At 67.4% G+C, this 27989-nt stretch overlaps 7 protein-coding genes across 8 annotated transcripts; 4 read left to right on the forward strand and 3 right to left on the reverse strand.

The window, feature by feature from the left end:
• Positions 1-256: 256 nt before the first annotated feature.
• Positions 257-3582, forward strand: HAS3 (hyaluronan synthase 3). Of its 2 annotated transcripts, XM_021526984.4 has the most exons (4): positions 257-376; positions 1157-1777; positions 2299-2400; positions 2507-3582. In XM_021526984.4, exons 2-4 carry the CDS (start codon positions 1157-1159, stop codon positions 3428-3430), a joined length of 1647 nt encoding a protein of 548 aa, XP_021382659.1. In that variant the 5' UTR covers positions 257-376; the 3' UTR covers positions 3431-3582. The 2 variants fall into 2 exon arrangements, with proteins under 2 accessions (XP_021382659.1, XP_085446130.1); XM_085590004.1 differs by having other exon boundaries at positions 2299-3555.
• A 745-nt stretch (positions 3583-4327) lies between these two features.
• On the reverse strand, positions 4328-6084 carry CHTF8 (chromosome transmission fidelity factor 8). The gene is made up of 4 exons (XM_021526983.3): positions 6020-6084; positions 5678-5718; positions 5486-5603; positions 4328-5197 (listed from the first exon to the last, which is right to left on the reverse strand). The coding sequence occupies exons 2-4, from the start codon at positions 5698-5700 to the stop codon at positions 4982-4984; spliced, it is 357 nt and encodes a 118-aa protein (XP_021382658.1). The 5' UTR covers positions 5701-5718; positions 6020-6084; the 3' UTR covers positions 4328-4981.
• Positions 6085-6117: 33 nt separating this feature from the next.
• Positions 6118-10936, forward strand: UTP4 (UTP4 small subunit processome component). Its single transcript, XM_021526982.3, has 16 exons — positions 6118-6326; positions 6647-6838; positions 6913-6997; positions 7068-7157; positions 7243-7451; positions 7577-7748; positions 7825-7916; positions 8258-8354; positions 8540-8604; positions 8705-8827; positions 8940-9099; positions 9333-9439; positions 9768-9863; positions 9988-10173; positions 10249-10359; positions 10704-10936. The coding sequence occupies exons 1-16, from the start codon at positions 6168-6170 to the stop codon at positions 10818-10820; spliced, it is 2061 nt and encodes a 686-aa protein (XP_021382657.1). The 5' UTR covers positions 6118-6167; the 3' UTR covers positions 10821-10936.
• Positions 10937-11434: 498 nt separating this feature from the next.
• Positions 11435-18390, forward strand: SNTB2 (syntrophin beta 2). Its single transcript, XM_021526979.2, has 7 exons — positions 11435-11981; positions 15200-15410; positions 15779-15989; positions 16381-16523; positions 16656-16852; positions 16922-17103; positions 17283-18390. Exons 1-7 carry the CDS (start codon positions 11468-11470, stop codon positions 17373-17375), a joined length of 1551 nt encoding a protein of 516 aa, XP_021382654.1. The 5' UTR covers positions 11435-11467; the 3' UTR covers positions 17376-18390.
• Positions 18391-19394: 1004 nt separating this feature from the next.
• VPS4A (vacuolar protein sorting 4 homolog A) lies at positions 19395-23087 on the forward strand. Its single transcript, XM_021526978.3, has 11 exons — positions 19395-19480; positions 19800-19911; positions 19980-20127; positions 20237-20298; positions 20522-20641; positions 20754-20910; positions 21555-21703; positions 21810-21891; positions 21967-22186; positions 22287-22427; positions 22702-23087. Exons 1-11 carry the CDS (start codon positions 19460-19462, stop codon positions 22801-22803), a joined length of 1314 nt encoding a protein of 437 aa, XP_021382653.1. The 5' UTR covers positions 19395-19459; the 3' UTR covers positions 22804-23087.
• PDF (peptide deformylase, mitochondrial) lies at positions 22999-24685 on the reverse strand. Its single transcript, XM_085589151.1, has 2 exons — positions 24019-24685; positions 22999-23853 (listed from the first exon to the last, which is right to left on the reverse strand). Exons 1-2 carry the CDS (start codon positions 24683-24685, stop codon positions 23696-23698), a joined length of 825 nt encoding a protein of 274 aa, XP_085445277.1. The 3' UTR covers positions 22999-23695.
• A 55-nt stretch (positions 24686-24740) lies between these two features.
• On the reverse strand, positions 24741-27988 carry COG8 (component of oligomeric golgi complex 8). The gene is made up of 5 exons (XM_031505875.3): positions 27654-27988; positions 27301-27508; positions 25984-26796; positions 25170-25338; positions 24741-25026 (listed from the first exon to the last, which is right to left on the reverse strand). The coding sequence occupies exons 1-5, from the start codon at positions 27968-27970 to the stop codon at positions 24794-24796; spliced, it is 1740 nt and encodes a 579-aa protein (XP_031361735.3). The 5' UTR covers positions 27971-27988; the 3' UTR covers positions 24741-24793.
• Between the last annotated feature and the right edge of the window lies 1 nt (position 27989).

Genomic DNA, 27989 nt, shown 5'->3' on the forward strand with positions numbered 1-27989 from the left:
CGGAGCCGCTGCCGGTGCTGCCGGTATAGCAGCTGTGCCGTGATGTCTGTGATGGTGCCGGTGCCGGTGCAGCGCGGGTGCTGCTGATGCCGGTGCCGGTCATCACTCCCGCAGTGCGGGGCTGGGGCCGGTGCCAGGTCCTGCCGGTGCGGGGCGGGTCCCGGGGGTTGCGGGCGGAGCTGGAGCCGGTGCCGGTGCTGGTGCCGGGGGCGGTGCCGGCGGTGCCGGTGCCGGTGCCGGTGCCGGGCGGGGCCCCCGCGGGCTGCGGGCGGTGCCGGCCCCGCCGCGGTATAAAGGGGCCGCACGGGCCGGGCCGGGCGCACAGCGGCGGCGGCGGGTGGGGAGCGGCGGCACCACCACCACCGGCACCTCCACGGTGAGTCCCGGTCCCTCCTTCTCCGTCCCGGCCCGCTGGTGGCGGCTCGCGGTGCCCCCGCGGCGCCGTGAGACCGGCAGCGCAGGAGGCTGCGGGGCCGGGGGTAACGGGCAGCCGGGAGCGCCGGGGGCTGCGGGACCGGGAGGAGCCGGGAGCGCCGGGGGCTGCGGGACCGGGGGAAAGCCGGAGGGGGCTGCCCGGGAGGTGCCGCCGGGGGTTCCCGGGGCTCGCTCCGCACCCCCGCACGTGCTCGTGCACCGCCGACCCGCCCGCACCCCCTGCCCGCGTCCCGGTGCACCTCCGCAGTCCCGTCCTGCCCGCGCCGCCCGTCCGGTCCCGCAGCGGGCTGGGGGTGTGGCTGCTGCCGTCCCCGCGCCCGGGGGTCCCTCCGCACCCGCTCTGCTGGAGGAGGACTCCGGGCGGCCGCGATTTCCCCGGGGACACCCCGGTCCCGACATCCCCGTGCCCTTCCCTGTCCTCCAGCCATCGCCTGCGAGCAGCCGTGCTCCTGCTTGGGTGGATGGGGGGTGCTGGCACGGTACTCAGTGGGGCGCTTGGGACCCCTGCACCTCGCCTGGCGCCACAGTGGGGTGTGCGGGACCCCCGCACCTCCTCTGGCCCCGTGGAGGCGTTGGGAAGGTGTCACTCCCAAACCAGGAACCGGTGAGGGACAGGGCGGCCGTGGGGCAGCAGAGGAGCGGGGCCACCCCGTTTTTGCATTCTGGGCAGCCTGATGGGGAGGGTGTCCCCCTGCCCTGATGGTGCCCCCTGTCCCCCCAGATGCCAGGGAGCCTCTCCACGGCCCTGCGTGTCGTGGGGACCAGCCTCTTCGCCGTGGCGGTGCTGGGGGGAATCCTGGCCGCCTACGTCACAGGGTACCAGTTCATCCACACGGAGAAGCACTACCTCTCCTTCGGGCTCTACGGGGCCATCCTGGGGCTGCACCTCTTCATCCAGAGCCTCTTCGCCTTCCTGGAGCACCGGCGCATGCGGCGCGAGGGGCAGCCGGTGCGGCCGGGCCGCTCGGTGGCCCTCTGCATCGCCGCCTTCCAGGAGGATCCCGACTACCTGACGAAGTGCCTGCGCTCCGTCAAGCGCATCGCCTTCCCTGACCTCAAAGTGGTGATGGTGGTGGACGGGAATGGCCCCGACGACACCTACATGCTGGACATCTTCCACGACGTGATGGGCTCCGAGCACTCCGGCAGCTACATCTGGAGGAGCAACTTCCACGCGTGGGGCGAGGGGGAGACGGAGGCCGGGCTGCGGGAAGGGCTGGCCCGCGTCCAGGCACTGGTCCGCAGCAACACCTACTCCTGCATCCTCCAGAAGTGGGGCGGGAAGCGGGAGGTGATGTACACGGCCTTCCGGGCGCTCGGAGACTCCGTGGACTATATCCAGGTGCACGCATGGGCTGGGGGACGCGGGCAGTGAGCGTCCTGGGCAGGGGGGATGTGGGTGGAACGGGAGCAGCCCCGGGAATCCCCAGTAGCACCTGGGTGCTTGGCACCGGGTCTGGCCCCATGCACCAGCCGAGAGCCACCAGGGCTGGGGGTCGCTGGCACTGGGGTGGCTGAGGTGTTGACTGCTGCCCACACTGCTGCCCATGGGTGTCCCATCACCTCCTCGGCACGTGGCCCGCTACGGTGTCATCCCGTGGGGCAGCGTGGCACGCGGTGCAAGGTCCCCACATGTGGTGGCTGAGACACGTCCTCCCTCAGTGCCAGCAGCCAGAGATGGGTGTCCTGGGCAGCGGTGCCCCAGTCCCACCGGGTGCTCTGCTCCCCTCCATTGCCTGCCGGTCTCCGGGGCTCTGCCTGGTCTCGCCGTCCGTGGCTCAGGCTTGCCTGGCTGAGGGCTGGGCTGTCTGCCGGGCGCGCGTGGGCGGCGGGAGCGGGGCTCGACGTTCCCTCTGCCCCCAGGTGTGTGACTCAGACACGGTGCTGGACCCCGCCTGCACCGCCGAGATGCTCCGCATCCTGGAGGCCGACCCCCACGTCGGCGGCGTCGGCGGCGATGTCCAGGTACCCTGGCACGAGGGAGGGCACCCTGGGGCGGCGAGGCGAGGGCAGGGCTGGGGGCCCCGGGGGGCCGCAGCACTGCCGGGGCTCACGTCCATCCTCTCCCCAGATCCTGAACAAGTACGACTCGTGGCTCTCCTTCCTGAGCAGCGTGCGGTACTGGATGGCCTTCAACGTGGAGCGCGCGTGCCAGTCGTACTTCGGCTGCGTGCAGTGCATCAGCGGCCCCCTGGGCATGTACCGCAACGCGCTGCTGCAGCAGTTCCTCGAGGACTGGTACCACCAGACCTTCCTGGGCAGCAAGTGCAGCTTCGGGGACGACCGGCACCTCACCAACCGCGTGCTCAGCCTGGGCTACCGGACCAAGTACACGGCTCGCTCCAAGTGCCTGACGGAGACGCCCACGCGGTACCTGCGCTGGCTCAACCAGCAGACCCGCTGGAGCAAGTCCTACTTCCGCGAGTGGCTCTACAACGCGCTCTGGTTCCACAAGCATCACCTCTGGATGACCTACGAGTCGGTGGTCACCGGCTTCTTCCCCTTCTTCCTCATCGCCACCGTCATCCAGCTCTTCTACCGCGGCCGTGTCTGGAACATCCTGCTGTTCCTGCTGACGGTGCAGCTGGTGGGTGTCATCAAGGCCACCTACGCCTGCTTCCTGCGTGGCAATGCCGAGATGATCTTCATGTCCCTCTATGCGCTCCTCTACATGTCCAGCCTGCTGCCCGCCAAAATCTTCGCCATTGCCACCATCAACAAGTCGGGCTGGGGCACCTCGGGGCGCCGCACCATCGTGGTGAACTTCGTGGGGCTGCTGCCAGTGTCGGTGTGGGTGGCGGTGCTGCTGGGCGGGCTGGCCTACACCGCCTACAGCCAGGACCTCTTCAGCGAGACCGAGGTGGCCTTCCTCGTCTCGGGTGCCATCCTCTATGCCTGCTACTGGGTGGCTCTGCTCACCCTCTACCTGGCCATCGTTGCCCGCCGCTGCGGCAAGAGGCAGGAGCAGTGTGGGCTGGTTTTCACTGAGGTCTGACCACGGGGTGGTCCCGTGCCAGGGTCATCCCACGTGCCATGGCGATCCGATGTGTCAGGGTAATCACCTCTGTCCCCTCCTCCCCATCCTGGAACCACCAGGTGCTGGGGTGATCCCACATGCTGGAGTGAACACCCCCAGTCCCCTTTTTCCCAATCCCGGAGCTGCTGGGCAGCGCTGAGCGCTCCCAACCCTTGGCATTTCTCATCAGATCTTGAGATCTTGCTTTTTTTCTTTATTAAGGTGTAAACTTTTCCTATATTTTCATTTTTCCATCCCAAGCTGGCCACAGAGAAGCTGAGCCAGGGCTGCCCACCACCCAGCCAGGTGCTGCCAGCTACATCCCAGCTGTGCCCTATGGAGCATCCTGGTGTGGAGCGCTGCTGGCCGCGCTCCCCACGCCCCACTCCAGAATTTTCCACCCTTCGGTGCTTTTTACAGGGATTTCAGTCCCACCTCCGTGGTGCTACAGCACTTCCCACCCCCAGGACACACAGACTCCGTCAGCACGGTGCTGGCACTGCTGGCTGGTGCTGCCTCTGCCCCACGGCTGCGTGCGGGCACGTACCCACGGGCAGCCCCCCCAGGCCTTTCGGGGGGTCTGGCTGCTCCAGGAGGGCAGTGGGATCCTTCAGCTTTGCCAAAGAGCCAAGGGGGGATCCTGGCATGGAGAGACTGGGAAAACTGGGGGGCTGTGTGCTGGCTGAGCGTTGCTGGACACCCTTTGGGGCCATGTCATGCTCTGGCCAACCCACGGCCCCATCACTCCCACCCCGCTACCTTCCCAGCAGTGGGAAGATTTAGGCAAGGTGCTTCCCAACTTTCCCCTCCCCAGGGAATTCACCTGTGGGTCCTTTTTTTCAGGACTTGGATAAAAATCCCTTTCTACGACGGAGCTTTTAGCTGGTTTTTGTTTAATTTAATACAAGGTTTTTTAGAAGACTTTTGTAGCTCTTTGGTATTATCGCAGATGGTTTGTAAATCTATTTATTTTTGAACCTGCCAGGGGAATTTTTTTCCATATTTTGGGTGGAAAAGGCTGTTTTTTTTATATCCTGACGGAGTTGTGGAAATAAAGACTTGAAGTGAGGACACATGGTGGAGTTCTGGGGAGGGTCCCTGAAGCCCCTGCCTGACTTGAGGGAGGTTGGTCCTGAGTCCCTGTGTGGCACTGGTGTTCCTACAGCTGGAGGGAGGGGGTAGGAGGAGACATCTCCACACTGGCACCTCCATGGATCCCTGGGACGTGCTGGACACTGCGGGCAGCTCCGGGGTGGGACACCCCTGCCCAGGCTCACAGGAGTCCCTACCTACCAGGAGCCATGTCTCCTGGAGTGATCCACAGGGTCTGTGGCCAAGAGCTTGGTTGCTCTCTGAAAAGAATCATTTTTGGGGGACAAGTGACCCAGGAAGGGCTCTGGGTGTGCAGACAGGACCCAGCAGTGCCAGACTCCTCTGCGCAGGACAGGGATGAGGTCCTGGATCTCCCCAAGCCCCTGCTGCTTTCTCCAGCAGCAGATCACAGTTCATAGCCCGCATCCTTCCTTCCCCTCAGACCTTCTTGGGCACGTGGGTGATGATGGGCTTGGGGCGGGTTTTGAAGAGCAGTTTGGTTTTGATGAGGGCAGTGACGGTGTAGTGGCCGTGGGGCCCCACGGGGCTGGGCTGGGAGGCTCCTCCCTGCTTCACCAGCACAGCAAACGGCTTCTCCAGCTGCACCACCTTCCCGTAGAGGATGTGGTGACCCACCACGAGCACGGGGACGCCCTGGGGAGAGAGGAGGGTGAGGCTGGGCTGGAGCATGGGGACGCCCTGGGGAGAGAGGAGGATGAGGCTGGGCTGGAGCATGGGGATGCCCTGGGGAGGAGGATGAGGCTGGGCTGGAGCATGGGGACGCCCTGGGGAGAGAGGAGGGTGAGGCTGGGCTGGAGCATGGGGATGCCCTGGGGAGAGAGGAGGGTGAGGCTGGGCTGGAGCATGGGGATGCCCTGGGGAGAGAGGAGGGTGAGGCTGGGCTGGAGCGTCCCCGGCGGGTCCCGGTGGTCCCGGTCTCACCTCACAGGTGTAGTGCAGGTCTCCCAGCAGGCTCCCAGCCAGCTCCCCGCTCTGCCGGGGCTCCACCTGGCCCTGCAGCTCCAGCAGCACCCACTGCGCCAGGGCGCCCGCGCCGCCGCTGGGGAGAGACGGGGAGCGTCACCCGGGCCCCAGAGGGCACAGGGGCCACGGGGACCGACCCGTGGGGCTCACCTGGAGATGACGATCTGCACCATGCCGGGCCGTGCCGGGGGCTGCAGAGACACGGTCAGGGCAGGGGGAGCGGGCCGGGGAGCAGCAGCCCCCGGCCCTTCCCCTCTGGGGACCCCAGGATGAGCTTCTGCCTGTGCCCCACAGAGCCCCCACGCACAGACCCCGCTCTGGGCCCTCAGACCCACCCCCAGGCCCTACAGAATGTCCCCAGCCCCCCAGATCCAGCCCCCAGCCCCCAGCCCCATCCCCTCCCGGAGCCCCCCGGCCCGGATCGCTCCCCGGGTCCCGCGGGGCCGGCCCGGGGCTCCGGGGCTCCGGGGGCCGGTTCCCTGCCGCCCGCACCGTGCGCCCGCCGCCGGCCCCGCGCGAATCTCCCGCCGCGCCGCCGCTTCCGCTTCCGCTCCCGCGCGGCCCCGGGGCAGCTCCGGTTCCGGCGCGCCGCGCGCACGTGGGGCGGAGCGGGAGCGGGAGCGGGGCCGGGAGCGGCGCCATGGGCGAGTTCCAGGTGCACCGGGTGCGGTTCTTCGGGCTGGTGCCGGCGGGCGTGCGCTGCCTCGCCTGCCAGCCCCGCGGCACCCGCCTGGCGCTGGCCCGCACCGACGGCACCGTCGAGGTGTACAACTTCGCCGCCAACTACTTCCAGGAGAAGGTGAGGGCGCCGGCACGGGCCGTACCGGGATGTACCGGGCCTGTGCCGAGCTTTACCGAGCTTGCACCGGGCACGTACCGAGCCCGTACCGTGCGTACTTGGTCCTTCCGATCGGCACCGAGCCGGGTGCCGGGTCTGTACCGAGCCTAGCCGGGCCGTACCGAGCCGGGACCATGCTTTACTAGTCCCTACGGATCCGTACCGAGCCTTGCTGGGCCTGTACCGAGCCCCACCGAGGCTGTACCGGGCGTTAGGTGGCCCTGCCGGGCCGTACCGGGCCGTACCGGGCCGTGCCCCGGTGTGACCCCGTCCCCGCGCAGGTGATCCCCGGGCACGAGGCGCGGTCGGTGGAGTCGCTGTGCTGGGCGGCCGGGGCCCGGCTGTTCGGGGCCGGGCTCGGCGGGGACATCACCGAGTACGACCTGGCCGGGCTGAGCGCGGCCCGCGGCGTGGACGGCGGCGGGGGACCCGTCTGGAGCATGGTGGCCAACGGCACCGGCACCCAGCTGGCGGTGGGTTCACCGGGAGCGGCACCGGGCGGGGGACAGGGTCCTGCCGTGGCCCGCGCTGATCCCGGCCCCCGCAGATCGGCTGCGAGGACGGCTCTGTCAAGATCTTTCAAGTCGTTGCTGAGGGGATCCAGTTTGAGCGGAACCTGGACAGGCGGAAAGGTGAGTCCCGGGTCCGGGCACCCCGGCGGCCGCGGGGCTGCGAGCCCACGGAGCTTCTCTCCCTGCCCAGGCCGTGTCCTGTGCCTGTCCTGGCACCCCTCGGACACTCACATCGTGGCTGGCTCCATCGACTTCTTCCGTGTGATCGACGTCGCTTCAGGTACCTCCTGTCCCGGGAGCAGCCCCATCCCGTCCCCCGGGACCTGGGGGACCCCCCGGCCACCTCCAGCCCTCTCCCGCTGCAGGCCAGACGGTGCAGAGGATCATGGTGAACCACCAAGTGGAGAAGGCCAAGCGCGAGTGCGTGGTGTGGGCCATCGCCCTCCTGTCCAGCGGCACCGTGGTCAGCGCCGACTCCTTCGGGAGGGTGCAGTTCTGGGACTGGCAGCAGGGCACGCTGGCAGAGTCCTGCGCCGTCAGCACCTCGGCCGTGCTCTCGCTGGCCGTGTCAGAGGTGGGTGACACCCCCAGCTCCCCCCTGGCTGGCAGGGAGCGGAGGTGCCGCACTCGAGGCCTCCTGGCAGTGCCCTCCTGTTGTTCCCAGCTGCTCCCACAGCCCCGTCCCGTTTCCCTCCACAGAAAGAGGACAGCATAGTCGTGGGCACCTCCAGCGGGGCCACCTACCAGCTGCAGCTGCTGCCAGTGAGGCTGGGCGGGCTGGAGAAGCAGTGGGTGCGCACGAAGGTGTTCCAGTTCCACAGCCACGACGTGCGGGCCGTGGCACACAGCCCCACCGCCCTCATCTCCGGGGGTAGGACTGCTGCTGGCTCCGGCACTGGGCGGGATCTCCCCTCCCAGGGTGTGGCTGAGCTGTGCTTGGCTTGCAGGCCTGGATGCCCAGCTGGTGATCCGCCCGCTGATGGAGAAGGTGCAGAAGAAGAGCTACGACGCGGTGCTCCGAAAATTCATCTTCCCCCACGTGAGTGATGCGTGGACTGGGGTCGTGGGGCTGGAAGGGCTGGATCTCCCTGCCCCTCCAGGTGCCTTCATTGCCCTGCCAGGGTTCCTTCCCTGAGCCTGGCTCCCTCCTCTGCCCTGTTTGTCTCCTTTCCTGGTACATCTGGAGGCTCTGCCAAGGAGCAGTGGAAGTTGCCAAGCTGGTCCTGCTGGTCCTGCTGGGTCTCCATCTCCATCCCATGGGACCTGATTTCCCTGCTCACCCCCGTGGGGAGTCACCAGCACTCCAGGGCATTCCGGCTGTGCCCCAGCCCGTTGTGCCAGGCTGTGGGTCCATGACACCCTGCCCATTTTTCCACGCAGCGACGCCTCGTCTCCTGCGCCAGGAAAGCCCGGCTGCTCCTCTTCCAGTTCTCCCAGTACCTGGAGCTCTGGAGACTTGGCTCCACTGAGGAGACTGGTGAGTCACAGGCACAGCTCTCTGGTGTCAGCTCCCTGGCAGAGCCCAGGCTGCCAGCAGGATTTGGGGGTTGAGCTGTCCTGGGCCTCAGGGAAGGGTCTGGGCACTCCCCCAGGATCCCCAGCTGCTCAGAGAGCCCCGTGTGGTTTTCCCACTCACCGGTGTCCGTGTGCTTTCTTTCCCAGGAAAGGACGGTGAGGTCCTTCCCTTGTGCCAGATGCCCGAGCACCTCTTGCAGCTCAAGAGCAAGGTAGGGCTGAGGGGGCTGGGGTGCCCCTGGGGCAGGTGAGGGGCGTGTGCTGGGCTCTGGGGGTTCCTCGGGCCCCCCCTCAGTCCCGTGGCATTCCCAGGGCCCGGAGCACATCTACTGCAGCAGCATCTCACCCTGTGGCACCTGGCTGGGCTACTCCACGGCCTCCCGCTTGCAGCTGTACCGCGTGCACTGCGACGGGGACGGCGTCAGCCTCAGCAAGGTCAGAGGGGCGGGGGGCCGTGGGGCCTGGGGGCTGGCACAGCCAGCGTCACTCGTGGGGACCATGGGTGGCAGCGGGGCGGCTGCCAGGGCTGCGTTCTCCCCTCTGCCAGGTCCCCAAAGCGCCCAAGCTGCTGCCTCCAGCCTACCAGCTCCAGTTCTCCGCCGCCTCCGACAGCCTCTTCGTGGCCTCCGCTCGAGGAGCTGTGCACGTCTTCCAGCTGCAGGAGCCGGGGGGCTGCAAGCACCTGCACACACTGCGGCCGCCCTCAGGTGTGGGCTGGGGGTTCCTGGGGTGGGGCTGGGGGTTCCTGGGCTCCGCATTCCCCTCCCCTGTGGGTGCAGAGCGGGGGTGTCCCCCTTTCCTGCCCTGAGGGGTGTGCGAGTCCCTCCCGGGGGTGTCTGTGCCCTCGTGGCCGGGCACTGGACAGGCAGGGGGGACGTGGGGCTGGGTGTCTGTGGGTCTGAGGCTCCCAGCACCCCTCTGAGCCCGAGGCTGTCTGCAGGCTGCTCCGAGGCCGTTTACCTGCTGGCGCCGAGCGCGGACGGGCACTGGCTGGCAGCCGTCAGCGGCGACTGGGCCATCCACGTCTACAACCTGAAATGCTTCAAGGTGGGCCTGGGAGGGACCCCTGGAGACATCACTGCACCCCTGGAGCAGGGCTGGGGTGGGTGTGTGGGGCAGGGGGTCAGGGGTAGTTCTGGAGGTTCTGCTCGGGGTGGGTGTGTGGGAAAGGGGGTCAGAGGCAGTCCTGGAGGCTCTGCTCGGGGTGGGTGTGTGGGGAGGGGGGTCAGAGGCAGTCCTGGAGGCTCTGCTCGGGGTGGGTGTGTGGGGAGGGGGGTCAGAGGCAGTCCTGGAGGCTCTGCTCGGGATGGGTGTGTGGGAGCGCTGTCAGCAGTGGCTGTGGCGGGTCCCACCAGCACACTGTCCCCTCCTACAGCATCACTGCGTGGTGCCCAGCTACGACTGCGCCGTATCGGCCCTCGCCATCCACCCCATCACCAACAACCTCGTCATCGCCTACTCGGACCAGCAGGTAGGAGCTCTGCTAGTGGAGCTCTCGTGGCTCTGCTCCCTTCCCCGTGTCCCTGCCCTTCCAGCGTGGCTCGGGGGCCTGGCTGGAGCCGCTGGGGCGCCCCTGACGTGTCCGTGCCCCGCAGCTGTCCGAGTTCAGCATCCCCGAGAAGCAGTACACGGGCTGGAGCCGCGCCGTGCAGAGCCGGGGGCTGCACCGCGTCTGGCTGGAGCGGGACTCGCCCATCACGCACATCACCTTCAACCCCAAGAACGCCGCGCACATCCTGCTGCACGACACCTTCCTGCTCTGCGTGCTCGACAAGTCCCTGGTGAGCCGGGGGGAGGGCCGGGGCTGCCCGGGCGCTCCGGGGGCGGCCTGACCCGTGCTCTGCCCGCTCCCGCAGCCCCTGCCCGACGACGGCGCCATCCTGATGAACCAGAGCACCCTGAAACAGCTCCCCGAGACCGCCCGGAAGCGGCAGCTCCACGCCTTCAAGATCTGCAAGAAGTTCCAGGTGGGTGGTGGTGTTGGGGAGCAGGGTCAGGAGGTGCTCGGGCTCTGGAGAGGGACTTTGAACAAGGGGACAAGGGGGAATGGCTTCCCAGTGCCAGAGGGCAGGGTTAGATGGGATAGTGGGATGGAATTGTTCCCTGGGAGGGTGGGCAGGCCCTGGCACAGGTGCCCAGAGCAGCTGTGGCTGCCCCTGGATCTGTCCAAGGCCAGGCTGGACAGGGCTTGGAGCAACCTGGGCTAGTGGAAGGTGTCCCTGCCATGGCAGGGGGTGGAACGAGATCCTTTAAGGTCCCTTCTACCCCAAACCATTCCCTATTTCCGTGATTCCCATCTCTGGCCTTGCAGCCACTGCTCTTCATGGATCTGCTGGACAAGAACTGCCTGGTTGTGGTGGAACGACCCATCATGGACTTCAAAACCCAGCTGCCTCAGCCTGTCCAACAGAAGAAATTTGGCACCTGAGAGCAGAAGAAGCCACTCCAACCTTGGGAACCGTCTCTGTGCTGCTTTCCTGGGGCACTGTAAGAATTTTCTTAAGGTGCTGTAGGAATAAAACCTCACTGTTGTGTACATGCCCAGGCTCAGGGCTCATCCTTGTGCGTGACTCCCTGTTGTTACACCACCATCATGTCAACATGATCTTCATATCCTTCCAGTTCTCCTCCCCGGGGCACAGGGATAAGGTGACACCCCAAATTCCATCCCTTTTCCCTCAGTGTCTAATCCCGGTGTTGGATTCTCCCTCCGCATCAGTCGTGTGGGTCCGTGGGTGCTGCCTGGGGCCGGGCAGCCTCATTCCCTAAGGACGGGGGCTGTGGGTGTTGCGTGGGCCAGGGAAGCGTCATTCCCCAGGACGGAGGGCGAGAAATCGGGGACCACGGAGAGCACGGGAGATTCACAGCGGGGCTCGCCAAATAAATCGCAGCGCGCCAAATAAATCCCAGCGCCAGACATGGCGGGCGGGGCGTGGCTTCCTTTGCCCCGCCTCTCAGAGCGACCAATCGCATCAGCGGTGGCTTAGCCGCCTCCTCTCTGATTGGTGGAATCGGGGCGGGGGCGGGGCGGCCCCACCCCAGTCTCCCGCGCCCCCGAGCCTACCGTGGCGCGCCATGCGGGCGGGGGCGGGGCCGCAAGCCACGCCCCCTCCGCCAGGCCACGCCCCTTCCCCGGTGACCGGCGGCGGCGGCGGCGGCATGGCCGTGTGGACCCGGGCTTGTAAAACGGGGCTGCTGGAGCTGCTCCTGCGGGACCGCTGGGTCCGCGTGTCGGCCGAACTGACCGGCGAAACGCTGAGCTTAACGGCGGAACCGGGAACCGGCGATCCGTCGGTGGTGAACGGCGTGGTGAACGGCAACGCGGAGGCGGCGGCACCCGGTGGCGTGAGGAGGGTGCGGGTGGTGAAAGCGGAGGCGGGAGGGCTCGGGATCAGCATTAAGGGAGGTCGAGAGAATCGGATGCCGGTGCTGATCTCACGGATCTTCCCGGGGTTGGCGGCGGAAAGGAGCGGAGCGCTCCGGTTAGGCGACGCCATCCTCGCCGTTAACGGCGTCGATCTCCGCGATGCCACCCACGATCAAGCTGTGCAGGCGCTGAAGAGAGCCGGGAGGGAGGTCATCCTTGAAGGTAACGCCTCAGCCCCTTCCTGTCCCCCGAATCCCCGGTACGGGCCCCTGGTGCTCTCCTGTCCCCCGCCCCGGTGCTCCCCCGCCGTTACCGGCTCCCACCACCGCCCCTGCCGCTGTCACCGGGCTCCCGGACCCGCTCTGGGTCGCTTTTCCGGGTGTGGGACGCCACTGCCCCACCCCAGTCCTGGCGTGTTTGTGTGTCCCCCCAAATCCCCGGAGCCTCGGGGGGCCCGCAGGACGGGGGGCAGGGGACAGGGGCTGGGGCGTCCCTCGGGTCGGGCTGCTCCGTCTGTGGCGGGATGGCAGCCGGGCACAAGGACAGGATATCCCCGCCGACTGCTCCTCCAGGACAGGCTGGGCTCCCTCGGAGACACATCTGGGATCCCCCAGGGCAGCCTTGGTGTCCCCTGGCTGTGGCGTCCCCCTGAGCAGGTTGTCCCCCATCCTTGGCACCCCCAGGCTGGCTGGCTGGCCCCAGGCGGGGCTGTGACGCCGGGTGCTGGTCCAGGGTCTGCCCACGTCCCTGCGGGCTCGGTGTCCCCGCGGGCCCCGTGCCCGCGGCACAGCTGGCACGGGACTGGCCCACGGAGCCACCGGCTCCTGCCCGACCTGTTCCCGGCAGCCCGACAAGCTCGGGCAGGACCTGCCCAGCCCGGCGGCGCGGCACGGTGTGCCACGGGGCACCGCGAGGCCACGAGCCCCCTGTGCCATCAGGGAGGGCTATCAGACAGTGCTGTGGTGCCACACGCACTGTCCTGGTGTCCTGGCACGTCTGTCTGTCCTCCGCTGCACGAGGCTGCTCCGGGGACACGGTGCCCGCTGGGCACAGGGCACAGGGACGGGTGCTGCCGCTTTGCCACGAGCTCCTGGCACACTGCAGTGGCACGAGGGGACACGGCTGGGCTCCCCGGAGTGGGCACACCTGGCACGAGGCGCTGGGGCACGGCTGGGGTGCCGCAGGGGTTGAGGTGGAGCAGCGGTGTCAGGCTTGGTGCTGTGGTGGGGGCTGCTCTTGGGTTCAGCCCGTGCTTCCTTCCTCCCGCTGCCCGTCCTTCCTCCCGCTGCCCGTCCTTCCTCCCGCTGCCCAGCCGTTTGATCCTGTCCTGCAGCAGCTCCAGCTCTGTGCTGTGTTTGTCCCTTGCTTCCGCCACGGGCACCACGGCAGACGCCTCTTCTTTCCCTTTCCTTTTCCCTTTCCCTTTCCCTTTCCCTTTCCCTTTCCCTTTCCCTTTCCCTTTCCCTTTCCCTTTCCCTTTCCCTTTCCCTTTCCCTTTCCCTTTCCCTTTCCCTTTCCCTTTCCCTTTCCCTTTCCTTCTCCCTGTGCTGGGACAGGAGCTGATGGGGGACACTGCCCATCCAGTGCCATCCAGCCCCATCCCTCCTCACAGCCCTGGAGCTGTGACCGCCCTGGCAGGTGCCAGAGCTTCTCCTGGGCTCAGTGCCAGTGGTGGAGGGGAAACCATCATCTCCGTGGGGCTGGTGTCACCCATCCTGGGGCTGGGTTTGGCCTCGGGGCCCACGCCAGGCACCACCCACGGGCCCATCTGCTGCCCTGGGGGAAGGGAGCCCTTCCGGAGCTGTGGGTGCGGTGCGGACCATGGGCACTGCCCGGGCACAGGCCTGGGGAAGCCGGGTCGGTGCTCCCGGCCGGGTGTGGGGGCTCGGCCCGGTGAGGCCGGTGTGCCGGCAGCAGTGCCGTGCAGCCGGAGCAGGCAGTGCCGTGCAGCCCCTTCCTGCAGCGGGGCAGCGAGGGGCGCAGCGACAGCCGGGCTTCCTCTGCGGTGAGCGCGTGGGTGGCAGTGGCTCTGCCGGGTGACGGTGGCTCCGTCGGGGCAGCAGCGGCCTCGTGGTGCGGCTGCGTGCTGGTCACGGCTCGCCAGAAGCAGAAGGGGTGGTCGCACCCCCGTGCTAGCCGCGTGTCTGCTGGCACAAGGCGCTCCGTGTCCTGCCTGCACCGTGGATGCTGCCCACTGAAAACTGGGAGCCGGTTCTGCTGTCCCCACCGTGGGCAGACACAGTCCTGGGCATCACCCACCATTCCCGGTCACCGCGGGGCACCCGCACCCCTGGCTCCCGAGCTGCTGGCTGCCCAGCTTGGCCTCTCACCTTCCTGGCTCCGTCGGGGTCAGTGCCTGAGCTGGAGCCCCACGCGCTGAGCTCCCTCCCAGTGCTGGAGGCAGCTGCCCACATCTGGCAAACATCTGCCGAGCGGCCCCGCAGCGGGAGCTGCCCGCGGCGCTCCCTGCCCGGCCCGGCAGCGGGATTAGGGGTGTGGGGCCGGCGGTAATCCCGGGATCAGCGCGGCGGCAGCAGCTAATATTAACTCCTGTGCTGCCCGCAGCAAGGGCAAGCACCTCGTGGCTCAGCAGAGCCGCTGGGAAGCGGGGGGCTGGTGTCTCCTGCCCGCTCCCCGTCCCTGCCGCCCCATCCTCGCTCCCCCTTCCCGCTCGGCAGCCCCACGGCGCAGGATTGGCAGCGGCACAGCATGGGCCCCACCAGCAGCGTCGCTCCCCCTCCAGAGGGCCTGGCTGTGGCATTGTGCCGGCTCCAGGATCCTTTCACCACTTGCTTCCCAGTGCAGCACAGCCGATTTGCTGGTTTGCTTTGGTTTTCCCTCTCGCTGCCCCATCTCTGTCCCCGGCGCGTCCCTCCCTTGGCCTTGGCTGCCTGGGCTTGGCGGGGCGGCCGGGAGCCGTGTCCGGGCGGGGGTCCAGGGCTGCTGTCAGCGGGGTGGGACAGTCCGGGGGGAGCAGGAGCTGGTGCCTCCTTCCTTCCTTCCTGGCCTGGAGAGGCGCGAGGAGCCGGCATGTCTTGGCTGCCCACCCTGCTCGCCCTGCGGAGCGGAGGCCGGCCGCCGTCGGGGCGTGAGCGGCGCTCCCGGCCCAGCATCGCCGGCAGCGCTGGAAACTTGGCGGGTACAGTCCTGGCTGCTCCGGCAGGATGGGACCAGGATGGGCTGCAGCCTGACCTCCTGCCCAGCACCATTGTCCTGTGGCGCCTTCCCCTTCCTACACCCGCGCCGGCAGCGGGATGAGCTGCCAGCACCGTCCTTCACTCGGGACATCCCTGACCCGGGCAGGGTGGGACCCCCCAGGACCCTCCGAGCCTTGTTGTGCGAGGGTCACGTTGCCCTGTCAGATCAATCCTGGGGCACGGGGCTGTGGTGGGGGGTGCAGGACCCTCCCCAGGCCTGACTGTGCCCCCGTTCCGCCCCAGTGAAGTTCATGCGGGAGGTGACCCCCTACATCAAGAAGCCATCGCTGGTGTCAGACCTGCCGTGGGAGGGGGCAGCCCCGCAGTCCCCCAGCCTGAGTGGCAGTGAGGACTCGGGGTCCCCCCAGCACCAGGGCCCCCGTGACCGCAAGGTGATCCCCCTCAAGATGTGCTTCGCTGCCCGGAACCTCAGCATGCCCGACCTGGAGAACAGGTGAGGGCAGGGGCTGCTGCTGGGTCCCGGTGGGGGAGATCCTGCTCCCCAAAGACCCCCAGGACAGGACTAGGTCTATCCACCAGTGCCAGTGTGAGGGACCCCCACACCCCGTGGACACCCCGGGCGCAGCTGGGCTGCCCCTCACTGAGGCCATAACCCCTGCTTTGCCCACTGAGCTGTGGAAGGACACTCCAGAGGGTTTGGCCAGGGCTATACCACGTTCCCTCCCAGGCGCCTGGCAGCCCCTCTGCCTTAAAATGAGGGCACAGCACAAGCCCCAAACCGGCGCGGCCAGTTTGCTGTGCTGGGCCCAGGCAGGGGCTCACTGGTGTCCCAGCCTGGGCCATGTCCCCGTCCCCTCGCAGGCTGATCGAGCTGCACTCGCCGGACAGCCGGAACACGCTGGTGCTGCGGTGCCGGGACACGGCCACGGCCCACGCCTGGTTCAGTGCCCTGCACGCCAACATCGCCGCGCTGCTGCCCCAGGTGCTGGCCGAGCTCAATGCCACGCTGGGCGCCGGCAGCCCCCCGGCTGGGGGCCGGGAGGTGAAGCACATCGCCTGGCTGGCCGAGCAGGTACGTGCTCCCGGGCACAGCGGTGCCAATGGCTGAGGATGCAGCCCGAGAGCCCAGCCTGGGCTCTGCTGCTGTCTCATCCAGCTGTGCCCCGGTGATGGCAGCATTTCCCATGCCCTCAGCCCCTTCTCCCACTGGGATTTTCCAGATGGAAGCCCTCATCACACCATCCCTATTCCATGAATTCACTGCCTGAGAGCTGCAGCCAGCCTGGCAGTGTGGTGAGCAGGACCCCGGGGGGCTGCTCCCAGCTTGGTTTCCCAGCGCTGTGGATGCTCCCTGGCCGTGGGGAACCACTGGGTGGGGGTCCGTGTGACCGTGGGCTCAGGGGTTGGGTGCCTGGGCTGTGGGGGATCCCTGGCACCCCTCATGGTGCCCTGGTGCCCGGCAGGCACGCCTGGACGGCGGGCGGCAGCAGTGGCGGCCGGTGCTGATGGCAGTGACGGAGAAGGACCTGCTGCTGTACGATGGGATGCCCTGGACCAGGGACGCCTGGGCCTCGCCCTGCCACAGCTACCCGCTGGTGGCCACCAGGTGAGCCGGGGCTGGGCCCCTCGGGCCGTGGCTGTGCCTCAGAGCAGGGATCAAACCCCAAAACGCCGACGGGGCGACGTGCTGGCGGCGCGGCCGTGGCACCGCTGACCGCAGCCCTGCGCTTCCCTCCAGGCTGGTGCACTCGGGCTCCGGGCGCCGCTCGCCCGCGCTGGGCTCGGAGCTGACGTTCGCCACGCGCACGGGCTCTCGCCAGGGCGTGGAGATGCACGTGTTCCGCGTGGAGACCCACCGGGACCTGTCGGCGTGGACGCGCGTCCTGGTGCAGGGCTGCCACGCCGCCGCCGAGCTGATCAAGGAGGTGACCGTGGGTGAGTGCTGCGGCGCCGGGCCCCGCCGCCCCCGTGCCCCCGCCGGGGCTGACGGAGCCGTGCCCGCAGGCTGCACGCTGGGCGGGCAGGAGGTGCAGCTCTCCATCCACTACGAGGCCGGGTTCACCATCTCCCGGGACGAGCCGGGCTCCAGCGTGCTCTTCCGCTACCCCTACGAGCGGCTGAAGATGTCCGCGGATGATGGCATCAGGACCCTCTACCTGGATTTCGGGGGCCCCGAGGGGGAGCTGGTGAGGAGGGGGCAGCCAGGCTCACCCCTGGCTTGGGGGTCTTCCTCCAGGGCATCCCCTGCTGCCTCCTGCTTTCCCCCATCCCTGCCCAGACTCGCTGGGTTTGGCTGATGGGAACCCCACCCCGCAGTCCCCGGTGGGACTGGGGGCGGCTGACGCCACTCTCCGTCTCCCCCCAGGCGCTGGACCTGCACTCCTGCCCCAAGCCCATCGTCTTCGTCCTGCACACCTTCCTCTCGGCCAAAGTCACCCGCATGGGGCTGCTGGCATAGGTGCCCCAGCGCCCTGGCCCTGTCACCAACCAGCTGGGGGTCACAGAGGGCCCCCCAACCTCTCCTGCCCCATCAGTGCCTTGCTGGGAGTGGGATCCCGCCCTGAATCCCGCCGGGAGCGCGGCAGGACGGCTGCGGGGGGGAGCCCCTCCTGCCCACCCCAGCGTGCCCGGGGGTCGGGGTACACACACCAGCTTTCCCCCCCCGGGGTCGGGGTACACACACCAGCTTTCCCCCCCCGGGGTCGGGGTGCACACCCCGGTTTTACCCCCCCGGGTTCGGGGTGCACACCCCGGCTTTACCCCTGGGGCTGAAGCCATCACCGATCTCACCGCCTGTGCCTTGGAGCGGGGCCAGCTCGGGCTCCCCCGGGGGACCCCTGGTGCCCCCGGCTCTCTTCCAGGGGATCCGGGGTCCCCCTGCCTTGGGGCTGCCCCCAGAGAGGTCACATTGTCCCCACACGGGGCAGGGCTGGGGCTGTGGGACCCTCAATTGCTGCATGACAGGGTCTCCACGCCCTGCTCAGGGTGGGGGGACACATTTGTCTTACAGGGGGCACTCAGGGGTGCAGAGGGGTGTTCTGGCCCAGGGTCCTGCTCCCCGGGGCTTGGCCTCCCCCCCCATGCCCCACTGCCCCCCAGCAGTGACCCCCAAACCTCCCAAAGGCTGAACAAACGCCGTGTCTGTGCCCGGGGCTGCCGGGACCCTCCGGGGCTGCCGGGACCCTCCGGGGCTGCCGCTCCACCGGGAATCCCCCGGGGCAGGACACGTAGATTGATGCACTTTTCGCTTTTTGTACTTTCCCTCCCCCCGGGGGCGGCTCCCACACCCTGGGGGCTGGGGGGCACGGATGGACCTCCAGGGTCCCCCTCCTGCCGGGACCCCCCAGCCCCCGGCAGACTGCTGCACGGTTCTCTGCTCCCGGGGGGCTGTGGGGTCCTGTGGGTGCTGGCTCGGGGTGCTGCCCCCCCTCCTTCTATTTTTGTATTCTTTGTAAATCGCTATTTATATCAGATTGCCTTTTCCAGGGGCTCCGGGTCTCATTTTGAGTCTGGTGTGGGGATGGTGGGAGGAACGAGGGTCTCTGGAAGGAGTGGGGGGATTGGGGGAGTCTGGGGGTGATGGAGGGGTTGGGGTCTCAGGAAGGAGTGGGGGATCTCTGGGGAAACTGAGGCACGGTCTCTATGGGGATTTCTTAGGGGGCTGGGGCACCTTTTAGAGCAGGGGCAGCAGGGCCAGCTGAGCTGTGGGCACAGCAGTGGGCACAGGTGTTTGAGTGTGAGTGTGTGCGCAGGGAAATACCGTACACGTGCACACAGGGGTGTGTGCCTGGGCACGCACACACACACATGTAAACACACGTGTTAACAGGTAAACACACAGAGACATGTGAACACACAGATGTGAACAGGTAAACAGACACATGAACATGTAAGTACACATACAGACAGGAACACACACACACACAAGGACGCGTAAACACAAACAGACATATGAACACGTAAATACACGCACGGGCACATGAACACATGCACAAACACATTTGAACACTCACGAACACACACATACACAGACACACACACAAACATATGAACACTCATTCACGCAAACCCAGATACACACAGACACTCATAAACTCTCACAAACTCACCCAAACCCACATAAACACACACACACACACACCCACACCCAAACACACACACAGACACGCGTGAACACTCATGAACACACACACAGGTGAACACAAACTCACCCAAACCCACACACACACCCCCACGCGCGTTCCCGGGTTTTTGGGGCGTTCCCGCGCACACCGCGCCCGCGGGGCGGGGCTTTGTGGGCGGGGCTAAGGTAAACCACGCCCAAACATGCAATGTCAGCCAATGGGCGTGTCCATCTAAGCCACGCCCACATGAACACATGAATATATTATTCGTCTCTCATAAGCCCCGCCCGTTTGTGGGCGGGGCGGCGCGCGCCGCGGCGCGGCCGGCAGGGGGCGCGCGGCCCCGCGCAGCCGCAGTCGCCGCCGCCGCCGCCGCCGCCGTCCCGGGGCCGCCGGAGCGGCCGCACCGGGCGATGCGATGACAACGTCCACCCTGCAGGTACCGGCCGCGGGCACCGCCACGGGGCCGGGGCTCCGGCCCCCTGCCTGCGGGCCTCCGCTCGGCCCGGCGGACAGGCCTCACCGGGCCCCGGTGCCGCGCCGGCCTGGGAGAGGCCTCACCCGGGCCCGGTGCGGGGCCCGCCGAGGGCGCCCAGCCGGGCCGAGCCCCGGTGCTGGCGCGGTGGGCAGGGAGCCGGCGCAGCGCCGGAGCCGCGGTGCGGGCGGGCCCGGCCCGGCGGTGGGGAGGGGCCCGCCCGGTGCCCGGTGCCCGGTGCCCGGTGCCCGGTGCCCGGTGCTGACGGCGCTGCCCCCCGCAGAAAGCCATCGACCTGGTCACCAAAGCCACCGAGGAGGACAGGGCCAAGAACTACGAGGAGGCACTGCGGCTGTACCAGCACGCCGTGGAGTACTTCCTGCACGCCATCAAATGTGAGACCGGGCGGGGCGCGGGGGGTCCGGCGCTCGGGGCTCCCGGTGACGCCTGCGGGTCCCTGCAGATGAGGCTCACAGCGACAAGGCCAAGGAGAGCATCCGAGCCAAGTGCGTGCAGTACCTGGACCGGGCGGAGAAGCTGAAGGAGTACCTGCGGAGCAAGGACAGGCACGGCAAGAGGCCCGTCAGAGAGGCGCAGAATGACAACAAGGGGTGCGTGGGGGACGGGGGCGAGGGATCCCCTGTCTGGCACGGAGCTGGCAGGACCCCCCTTGCCATACCGGTGCCAGTCCCGCTCCTGAGCCCTATCCCCTGTCCCCAGGAGTGACAGTGACAGCGAGGGCGAGAACCCTGAGAAGAAGAAGCTGCAGGAGCAGCTGATGGGTGAGAGAGGCTGTGGTGGGCTCGACCCTCTGGTTAGGAGGGATTCTCTGACAGCCCTGTCAAGGGGTGGCTGTGGGGAGGGGGACAGGCTGTGGGGCTGGGGCCCGTTCCTGTGGGCTGCTCACCCCAAACAGCTGCTGGGGGTGTGGGTAGGGACCCTGGCTCTCAGTGCTATCTGTGCCCATCTCTGTGGGGCTGTGTGAGCAGAGTCACACCCTCACAGGTGCCATCGTGATGGAGAAGCCCAACGTGCGGTGGAGCGACGTGGCCGGGCTGGAGGGAGCCAAGGAAGCCCTGAAGGAGGCCGTGATCCTGCCCATCAAGTTCCCACACCTGTTCACAGGTGAGGCCACGGTAGTGGGAAGGGGCTGTGCAGAAGGTGACCCCTCTGTGGGTGATCCCAGCACGGATCTGGGCGCAGGGATGGGCAGGCCTGACCCCGGTCTCTGCCACAGGGAAGCGCACGCCCTGGCGCGGGATCCTGCTCTTTGGGCCACCTGGCACTGGCAAGTCCTACCTGGCCAAGGCCGTGGCCACCGAGGCCAACAACTCCACCTTCTTCTCTGTGTCATCCTCTGACCTGACGTCGAAGTGGCTGGGGGAGAGTGAGAAGTGAGTTGGCAGCGGGGACATGGCCACAGTGGCTCCTGGAGCCCTGGCTGGGCTGTGGGCTGGGGCAGGGGTCACCAGCATCAGGGACCCCAATAATGGGGCTGTTAAAGAACTGGGAGTTGGTGCCTTCAGAGAGGGAGTCTGAGAAATGCAGTCCCTGGGCCTCTTCCCTCACAGCCTGTGCCCCCTCATCTTTTCAGACCTCTCAATCCAACAGCGACTTAAAACTGGGGTCTTCTAACACTTAACTGGATTCTGTCTGCTTTTCTTAATTAACTGCTCTCATGCTCCATCTTGGGGCAGCTTTGGGGCCCTCCAGAGTTGCAGCTCTTACCTGAAAGTTTCCCATCTGTCCATGCTTAGAATTCATTTACAGCTCACTTACAGTGAGCTTTGAGGAGAGCTCACCCCTGCCAAGCTGTGAGCAAGTCATAATTAAACTTAACTCTACATGATTAATTTCTGTATCCTATAATTAGACTTACTTTAATCCCCAGTAGGGTCCCAGGGGCCCACACAGCCCCTGGTGTGGCACTTGCCTTGCTGCCAGCATGGGCTTCTCAGGATGGGAGGAACGTGGGGCTGCCGTGGTGCTGCTGAGGAGGGTCTCTGAGCAGGGACCCCATCCCCTGCTTTGTTCCCAGGCTGGTGAAGAACCTGTTTGAGCTGGCCAGGCAGCACAAGCCCTCCATCATCTTCATCGATGAGGTGGACTCGCTGTGTGGCTCCCGCAACGAGAACGAGAGTGAGGCGGCCCGGCGCATCAAGACCGAGTTCCTGGTGCAGATGCAGGGTGGGTGGGGGCCCGTCCCAGGGATGGGTGGGAGCAGGATGAGGCAGGCTTGGAACCTGGGGATTCAGAGAATCCCTGGAGATTGTCCCGAGCCATGTGCCCACAGGTGTGGGAAACAGCAGCGACGGGATCCTGGTGCTGGGTGCCACCAACATCCCCTGGGTGCTGGACTCGGCCATCAGGAGAAGGTGAGCCCCATGTACAGCCCCCCGTGCCAGCTCCCCAGCAGGGCTGGAGTTGGGGCTCACCCCTCGTGCCCCCAGGTTCGAGAAGAGGATCTACATCCCCTTGCCCGAGGAGGCGGCGCGGGCCCAGATGTTCCGGCTGCACCTGGGGAACACCCCGCACTCCCTGACGGACGCCAACATCCAGGAGCTCGCCCGCAAGACCGACGGCTACTCGGGGGCCGACATCAGCATCATCGTGCGGGACGCCCTGATGCAGCCCGTGCGCAAGGTGCAGTCGGCCACGCACTTCAAGAAGGTGAGCGGGGGCTGCCGGGGTGGTCCTGGGGAGGGGTGGGCCCTGTGCCTGCTGTGCCCCCACCCCGAGCTCTGTGCCACGTGCCACCGGCTCTGTGCAGGTCCGTGGGCCCTCCCGCACCACCCCCGGTGCCCTCGTGGACGATCTCCTGACGCCGTGCTCGCCCGGTGACCCTGGGGCCATCGAGATGACCTGGATGGAGGTGCCCAGTGACAAGCTGATGGAGCCCGTTGTCTGCATGGTAAGTGTCCCGTCTGTGGCTTTGGCCTGGCTGCTTCCCTGCTCGTCCTCCAGGCCGAGGGCACGCAGGGCTGTGGCTCCTGGAGGTGGACACAAACCCACGGTCTAACCCCCAGAGGAGGGCTGGGTGACAGGAAAGGGGCTTGGGACTGCCAGGCAGCTCCCACCTGTGGTCCGTGCTGCTGCCATGGGGCAAAGGTGCCTCACTGCCCTGGGGGTCCCCATCCCGTGCCCTTGCCTGGTCTGAGCCACGTGCCCACGCACCTGTGTTGCAGTCAGACATGCTGCGCTCGCTGGCCACCACCCGCCCCACCGTCAACGCCGAGGATCTCCTCAAAGTGAAGAAATTCACGGAGGACTTTGGACAGGAAGGTTGAGGAGGGCATGGGGGGTGTGGGGTTGGGGCAGCTGCAGGCCCCGCTGTGCCCCCCTCCCTGGCCGTGCCAAACCGACTCGTGTTCGCTCACTCCTGCCCCATTGCACTGCGGGGACACGGCCCGGGGGTCACACTACGGGGGGTGGGTCTGAGCATGGCCTGGGCGGCCGGGTCCCTCCCGGGCTGCACTCCACTCTTCTTCCTGCTCTTTTTTTATTTTTTAACTTAATGCTGCTTTGGGTTCTGTCTTGTTTATATGAAAATAAAAACAATCCGAGTGCTTCAGCTGGTGCCCAGCCACTCCCCAAGGCTCTGCCCACACCAGGGGGCTCAGCCCAGCCCCCCACCCCCCAAAATGCAATGACCCAGAGCAAAGACCTCTGCCTATCCCAAGGGCGTTCCTCACACTCCAGCCTCCCAGACAGGGATTTGTGCCTACAGAGAGCTACCTGGATGAAGCAGCCACCAGCTGATGACACCCACCTGCCCATACCCCATGTCCTCCTGTGCAGTCCCTGGGCTCCCCTCAGCCTTGCTGTCCCCCCACCCCATCCCGGTGCCCCCTGTGCTGTGCCCAGCTACTGCCCACACTGTGACTGTGAGCCCCAAACAAGCCCCAGAGGGAAGGATCCCCTCAGTGCCCCTCCCCTGCACAGCCTTGGCAGCAGGTTGTTGCTAGACCCACGAGGAATTCCCGGTGCCCAGGGCAGGGTGGGCAGGACGCCGGCTGCCTCCTGTGCACAGCCGTGGGCAGGAAGGGCCGGAGCCACGCTGAGGCCACAGGTCTGTATTGGCTGCAGGAAGGGCCGGAGCCACGCTGAGGCCACAGGTCTGTATTGGCTGCAGTAAAGCCGAGCCGGAGCCCCGGAGCCACGCCGGTTCTTTTGGCAGGCTCAGTCCAGCAGCTCCATCCAGCCCACGTTGGTGAAGGTGCGCGGGTCCATGCGGTCGATGTAGAGGATCCCATCCAGGTGGTCCATCTCGTGCTGGATGATCCGGGCGGCCCAGCCCGACGCCTCCCAGCTCACCGGCACCCCGAGCTCGTCCACGCCTGCGCCCGGGGGAGCGGTGGGTTGGGGGGTGATGATGGGGAAAAAATAGGAACCCGCGTGAGAGGGGGAACCGGGACACTGCAGGAGCCGTGCAAGAGACGGGCACCGCGCGAGGGAGGGGCAGGTGCAGGGTCCCACCCGGGACAGGGCGGGTCGGTCCGTACCGGAGACATGGACGGCCCAGTGCCGCGGGACGTAGGCGGAGAAGCCGTGGATGCTGGCGCAGCCCTCGGGGCCGGTGACGAGGCGGCTGTCGAGGACGCGGAGCGCGGGGTTGACGAGGACGCGGAGCGGGAAGGGCTCGATGTGGTGCGCTCGGCGCAGCTCCGCCGGGTACTGGGCGCAGCGGGCGGGCGGCAGCTCCGCGGCGAAAACCCGGAGCGGCACCCCGAGCTGCGGAGCGCTCAGCCCCAGGCACGGCCGGTCCCGCAGCCCGGCCGCCAGCGCCGCCGCCAGCCGCCGCAGCTCGGGGCCGCCCAACTGCTCCGGGGGCACGGCGGCGGCGGCGCCGCGCAGCACCGGGGCTCCCACCTGCACCGGGGCGGCGAACGGCGGCACGGGCGGGCCCAGCACCCGCCGCCGCAGCGCCCGCCAGTAGGAGCGCTCCCGCCGGTCCCAGCCCGCCGCGTGTCCGCAGGCGCGGGCCGGGAGCAGCGGCGGCCCCGGCGGGGCCCGTCCCGGGAGCCCCGGCGGGGCCCACCCCGGGAGCCCCGGCAGGGCGCGTCCCGGGAGCCTCGGCGGGGCCCGTCCCGGGGGGAGCAGCGGGGGCCCCGGCGGGGCCCGTCCCGGGAGCCCGGGCAGGGCGCGTCCCGCCGCCGCCGCCGCCGCCATGGCGCACCGGGTGCGCGCGCACCCGCGCCGCCGCAGCGCCCCCTGGCGGCCCCGGGGCGGGCGGGGCCCGGGTCGCTCCCCCGGTGACGCGGGCGGGCCCCGGCCCGGTTACCCCGTGGCCACCGGGTCACCCTCCCCCGGCAGCGCAGCATCTCCGGAGGGACCCTCGGTGGGCTCGGTGGGCACGGCCGCGTGTTCCCTCTCCGCGTCCGGGGCGGTCTCCGGTGGCGGCTCCTCCCCGCCCGGTGCCGGCGGAAGGAGGAAAGCCAGCGGCTCCCTGAGGGCGGCCACGTCGATGCGGCCCAGGCGGCCGAAACGCTGCAGCTGCGTCGGGGGGACACCTTGGGAAGGGGAGAGAGGGGTGAGGGGCTCTGCGGGCATCGAGACCCCGCAGAGGGGCAAGAGCAGGACAGGGCCCGCTCAGCGCCGGGGGAAGCCACGGGTGTCCTCCCCCTGCAACAAAAACCAAGGCCTGAGAACTCACCCAGTGCCTGTGCAATCTGTGCTGGAGGGAAAAGCACCTGGAGGCAGCGGTTCAGGTAGGGCAGCAGGTCCTCCAGGAATGCTGTGCAAAACTGGGTAAAGAGCTCCTGCTCCCGCCCGCTGAAAGCCGCCTCCTCAGCACGGTGGAAGGCCAGGATGGTTTTGGTCACCTGGGCAGAGAGAGAGGCGGACAGGTCACCTGGTGACAGCCACGTGCCCAGGTGGGTAAGGAGGCCAGTGGCACTTGGCTTGTACCAGCAACAGTGTGGCCACAGGCCCAGGGCAGTGCCCATCTTCCTGTGCTGGGCATTGGTGATGCCACATTTGAATCCTGAGGTCAGTTCTGGGACATCAGAGATACACACTGTGGGACTGGAGTGTGTGCAGGGAAAGGAAGGGAGCTGGAGAAGGAGCTCAAGCACAAGGAGCAGCTGGGAGGGCTTAGCCTGGAGAAAAGGAGGCTCGAGAGGGACCTGCTCACCCTCCACTACTCCCAGGGTGGGGCTGGGCTCTGCTCCCAAAGAACAAGGGACAGGACAAGAAAAGAGCCTGAAGTTGTCCCAGGGGAAGTTTAAGTGGGACATGAGGAAAATTTCTTCCCGGAAAGTGCTGTCCAGCCCTGGCACAGGGCAGCGGTGGAATCCCATCCCTGGGTAGATTTAACAGCTGTGTGGATGTGGCACTTGAGGACACGGCTTAGGGGTGGCCTTGGCAGTGCAGGGTTTGGTTGGACTGGATGATCTCAGAGGCTTTCCCAACCCAGAACGAATCTGGCCCATGATCTCCCAGGACTGAGCTCCATCCTGCGGGCTCACCTCGCCAAGGGCAGCGTCCAGGCAGGCGGTGACATCCTGTGCCAGGGCGATGGGGCAGCAGAGCCGCAGGTCATTGAAGGCAACGAGGAGCCCATTGAGGAAGCAGGCAAGGGGTGGGAAGTCCAGCAGCACCATGGGGGGCTGCAGCGTGCCAGGCTGGGCTGTGGGCACCGGCACCGCTGCAGTGCCCCCCAGCACGGCCGGAGCCGAGATCAGGGTATAGGAATTCATCTCCTCCCGGAACTTCTCCACCGCCTCCTCCACCGCCTTGCCGAAGGCGTCGGCGGCCACGCGCTGGAAGAGGGGGGCCAGCTGCCCGCGGAAATCCACGCCCACCCTGCTGAAGGACAGCCCGAAGTACATGCACTGCCCCAGCAGCGAGTCCAGCCGGCCGCCCACGCCGCGCTCCAGGTCGCGCCGCAGCGCGCGCAGGAACTCGGAGACCTTCTGCAGCACCCAGCTGTGGAAGATGGCCCCCTCGCCGGGCGCCGCGGCCTCGGCCAGCGGCTCCTCGTCCGAGAAGATGGCGCGGTACTGGGTGACCACGTCGAACAGGTGCACGCGGCAGGCCTCGATGGTCTTGGTGAGGTGCACGTAGGGGTCGTGGTCGGGGACGGAGGCCTGCACGGAGCGCAGCCAGGCGTCGCGCGCCTGCAGGAACTTGACGCGCAGCTCGGCCTCGGTGAGCACGTCCATGCGGCGCAGGAAGCCGATGACGCGCAGGCAGGCGGGCAGCGGGATGTTGGTGCGCAGCTGCTGGATGAGCTGGCTCAGCATCAGCTGGGCCGACTGGCGCACCTCCTCCACGATGCCCTGCGGAACACAGAGCCTGTGCTCAGGGCCGCTGCTGGACACCAAACGAGTGCACAGCTCGGGGAGTTCAACAGAGAAAAAGAGGCGGTTCTATTTCTGACCTCGCAATATACAGAATTCCAAAAGTGGCAGTGGATTGGAGGGTGGAATTGCCACCTCTCCAACCACACTGGTCAAACCAACAGCCCATCAATTCCCTCCTCCCACAAAGAAGAATGCAAAACGATCATTATTTACATGAACAGTGTGTGAGAACTCCTGTAGAAACCTGTAAACATTATCAGAAGGCTGAAGAAGTTTTATGAGAACTTTAAAACTTTCAAAAGAACTATAAAAGAAAATGTAACACTTTTAAAAACCAGAGCAACAAGTCAGGTACAGACACGGGGCAGCGTGGGGGTCACCTGGGTCAGGGGTTTGGGTCAGCACAGGGTTCTGCTGGATCCCAGGATGGCACAACACGGGGTTCACCCCAGTCGCGGGCACAGGCACTGCGGGGCTCACCTGGATAACGGGGATGCTGCTGTGCTTCCTCTCCAGCCGGCGCACGTAGGCCGTCAGCTCCAGGGCCTCCTCGTAGTAGCCGTTCCGGACGCAGGTGTCCATGAGCTGCGGGATCTCCAGGATCTCCAGGATCTCGGTGTGCCGGTTCAGCGTCAGGCTGTTCATGCGCCGGCTGCAGGCGATGGCCTCGGCATCGCGCATGAAGCTCCTGCGGGGCGGCACGGCATCAGCGGGAGAGCCCTGCCCGCAGCGCCTGCATCGGGGACGCTGCCGTCCCCACCGGCCTCGCAGCCCATCCCGGCCCGCCCTGCCCCGTCCCCACCCGCTGCCGGTGCCCGGTGCCCGTCCCGCACCGGCAGGCGTCCTGCAGCGCGGGCAGCCGCTCCAGCAGCCTGCCCAGCCGGCTCTCGATGCCGCCGAAGCCGCGGCCGGCGCGGCCGGTGCACTCGGCGGAGCGGATGAAGGCTCGGTAGTGCTCGAAGGCGAGGCGGCGCGTCTCGGCCCCGACCCGCGCCCGCTCCGCCGCCAGCCGCGCCGGCTCCCGGCCCAGCTCCGCCAGCCCCAGCGCCGCCAGCTCCGACACGTAAGCGGCGAGCTCGGGGCCGCCGGGCGCCGCGGGGCCGCGCAGCCAGGCCAGCAGCCGCGCCTCCTCCGCCGCCGCCGCCGCCATCGCCGCCGCGTCACCCCCG

The sequence above is a fragment of the Lonchura striata genome, chromosome 11, assembly GCF_050655825.1.
Source record: "Lonchura striata isolate lonStrDom1 chromosome 11, ASM5065582v1, whole genome shotgun sequence".
Classification (NCBI taxonomy): Eukaryota; Metazoa; Chordata; class Aves; order Passeriformes; family Estrildidae; genus Lonchura; species Lonchura striata.

Coding starts and splice junctions, on each gene's coding strand:
- HAS3 (XM_085590004.1), top strand. CDS start 1,157: ATGCCAGGGAGCCTCTCCACGGCCCTGCGTGTCGTGGGGACCAGCCTC. Junction 1,778..2,298: donor ACTCCGTGGACTATATCCAG/GTGCACGCATGG, acceptor CTCTGCCCCCAG/GTGTGTGACTCAGACACGGT.
- CHTF8 (XM_021526983.3), bottom strand. CDS start 5,700: ATGGTGCAGATCGTCATCTCCAG. Junction 5,604..5,677: donor GTGCAGATCGTCATCTCCAG/GTGAGCCCCACG, acceptor GTCTCTCCCCAG/CGGCGGCGCGGGCGCCCTGG. Junction 5,198..5,485: donor ACCTGCACTACACCTGTGAG/GTGAGACCGGGA, acceptor CTCTCTCCCCAG/GGCGTCCCCGTGCTCGTGGT.
- UTP4 (XM_021526982.3), top strand. CDS start 6,168: ATGGGCGAGTTCCAGGTGCACCGGGTGCGGTTCTTCGGGCTGGTGCCG. Junction 7,452..7,576: donor TCTCGCTGGCCGTGTCAGAG/GTGGGTGACACC, acceptor TTCCCTCCACAG/AAAGAGGACAGCATAGTCGT. Junction 8,355..8,539: donor TGGCTCCACTGAGGAGACTG/GTGAGTCACAGG, acceptor TTTCTTTCCCAG/GAAAGGACGGTGAGGTCCTT.
- SNTB2 (XM_021526979.2), top strand. CDS start 11,468: ATGCGGGCGGGGGCGGGGCCGCAAGCCACGCCCCCTCCGCCAGGCCAC. Junction 15,990..16,380: donor TCGCCTGGCTGGCCGAGCAG/GTACGTGCTCCC, acceptor GGTGCCCGGCAG/GCACGCCTGGACGGCGGGCG. Junction 17,104..17,282: donor GGGGCCCCGAGGGGGAGCTG/GTGAGGAGGGGG, acceptor GTCTCCCCCCAG/GCGCTGGACCTGCACTCCTG.
- VPS4A (XM_021526978.3), top strand. CDS start 19,460: ATGACAACGTCCACCCTGCAG. Junction 20,299..20,521: donor GCTGCAGGAGCAGCTGATGG/GTGAGAGAGGCT, acceptor ACACCCTCACAG/GTGCCATCGTGATGGAGAAG. Junction 22,187..22,286: donor CGGCCACGCACTTCAAGAAG/GTGAGCGGGGGC, acceptor GGCTCTGTGCAG/GTCCGTGGGCCCTCCCGCAC.
- PDF (XM_085589151.1), bottom strand. CDS start 24,685: ATGGCGGCGGCGGCGGCGGCGGGACGCGCCCTGCCCGGGCTCCCGGGA. Junction 23,854..24,018: donor CTGGGCCGTCCATGTCTCCG/GTACGGACCGAC, acceptor CCCCGGGCGCAG/GCGTGGACGAGCTCGGGGTG.
- COG8 (XM_031505875.3), bottom strand. CDS start 27,970: ATGGCGGCGGCGGCGGCGGAGGAGGCGCGGCTGCTGGCCTGGCTGCGC. Junction 27,509..27,653: donor GCGCTGCAGGACGCCTGCCG/GTGCGGGACGGG, acceptor GCCGCCCCGCAG/GAGCTTCATGCGCGATGCCG. Junction 25,339..25,983: donor TGGACGCTGCCCTTGGCGAG/GTGAGCCCGCAG, acceptor CTCTCTGCCCAG/GTGACCAAAACCATCCTGGC.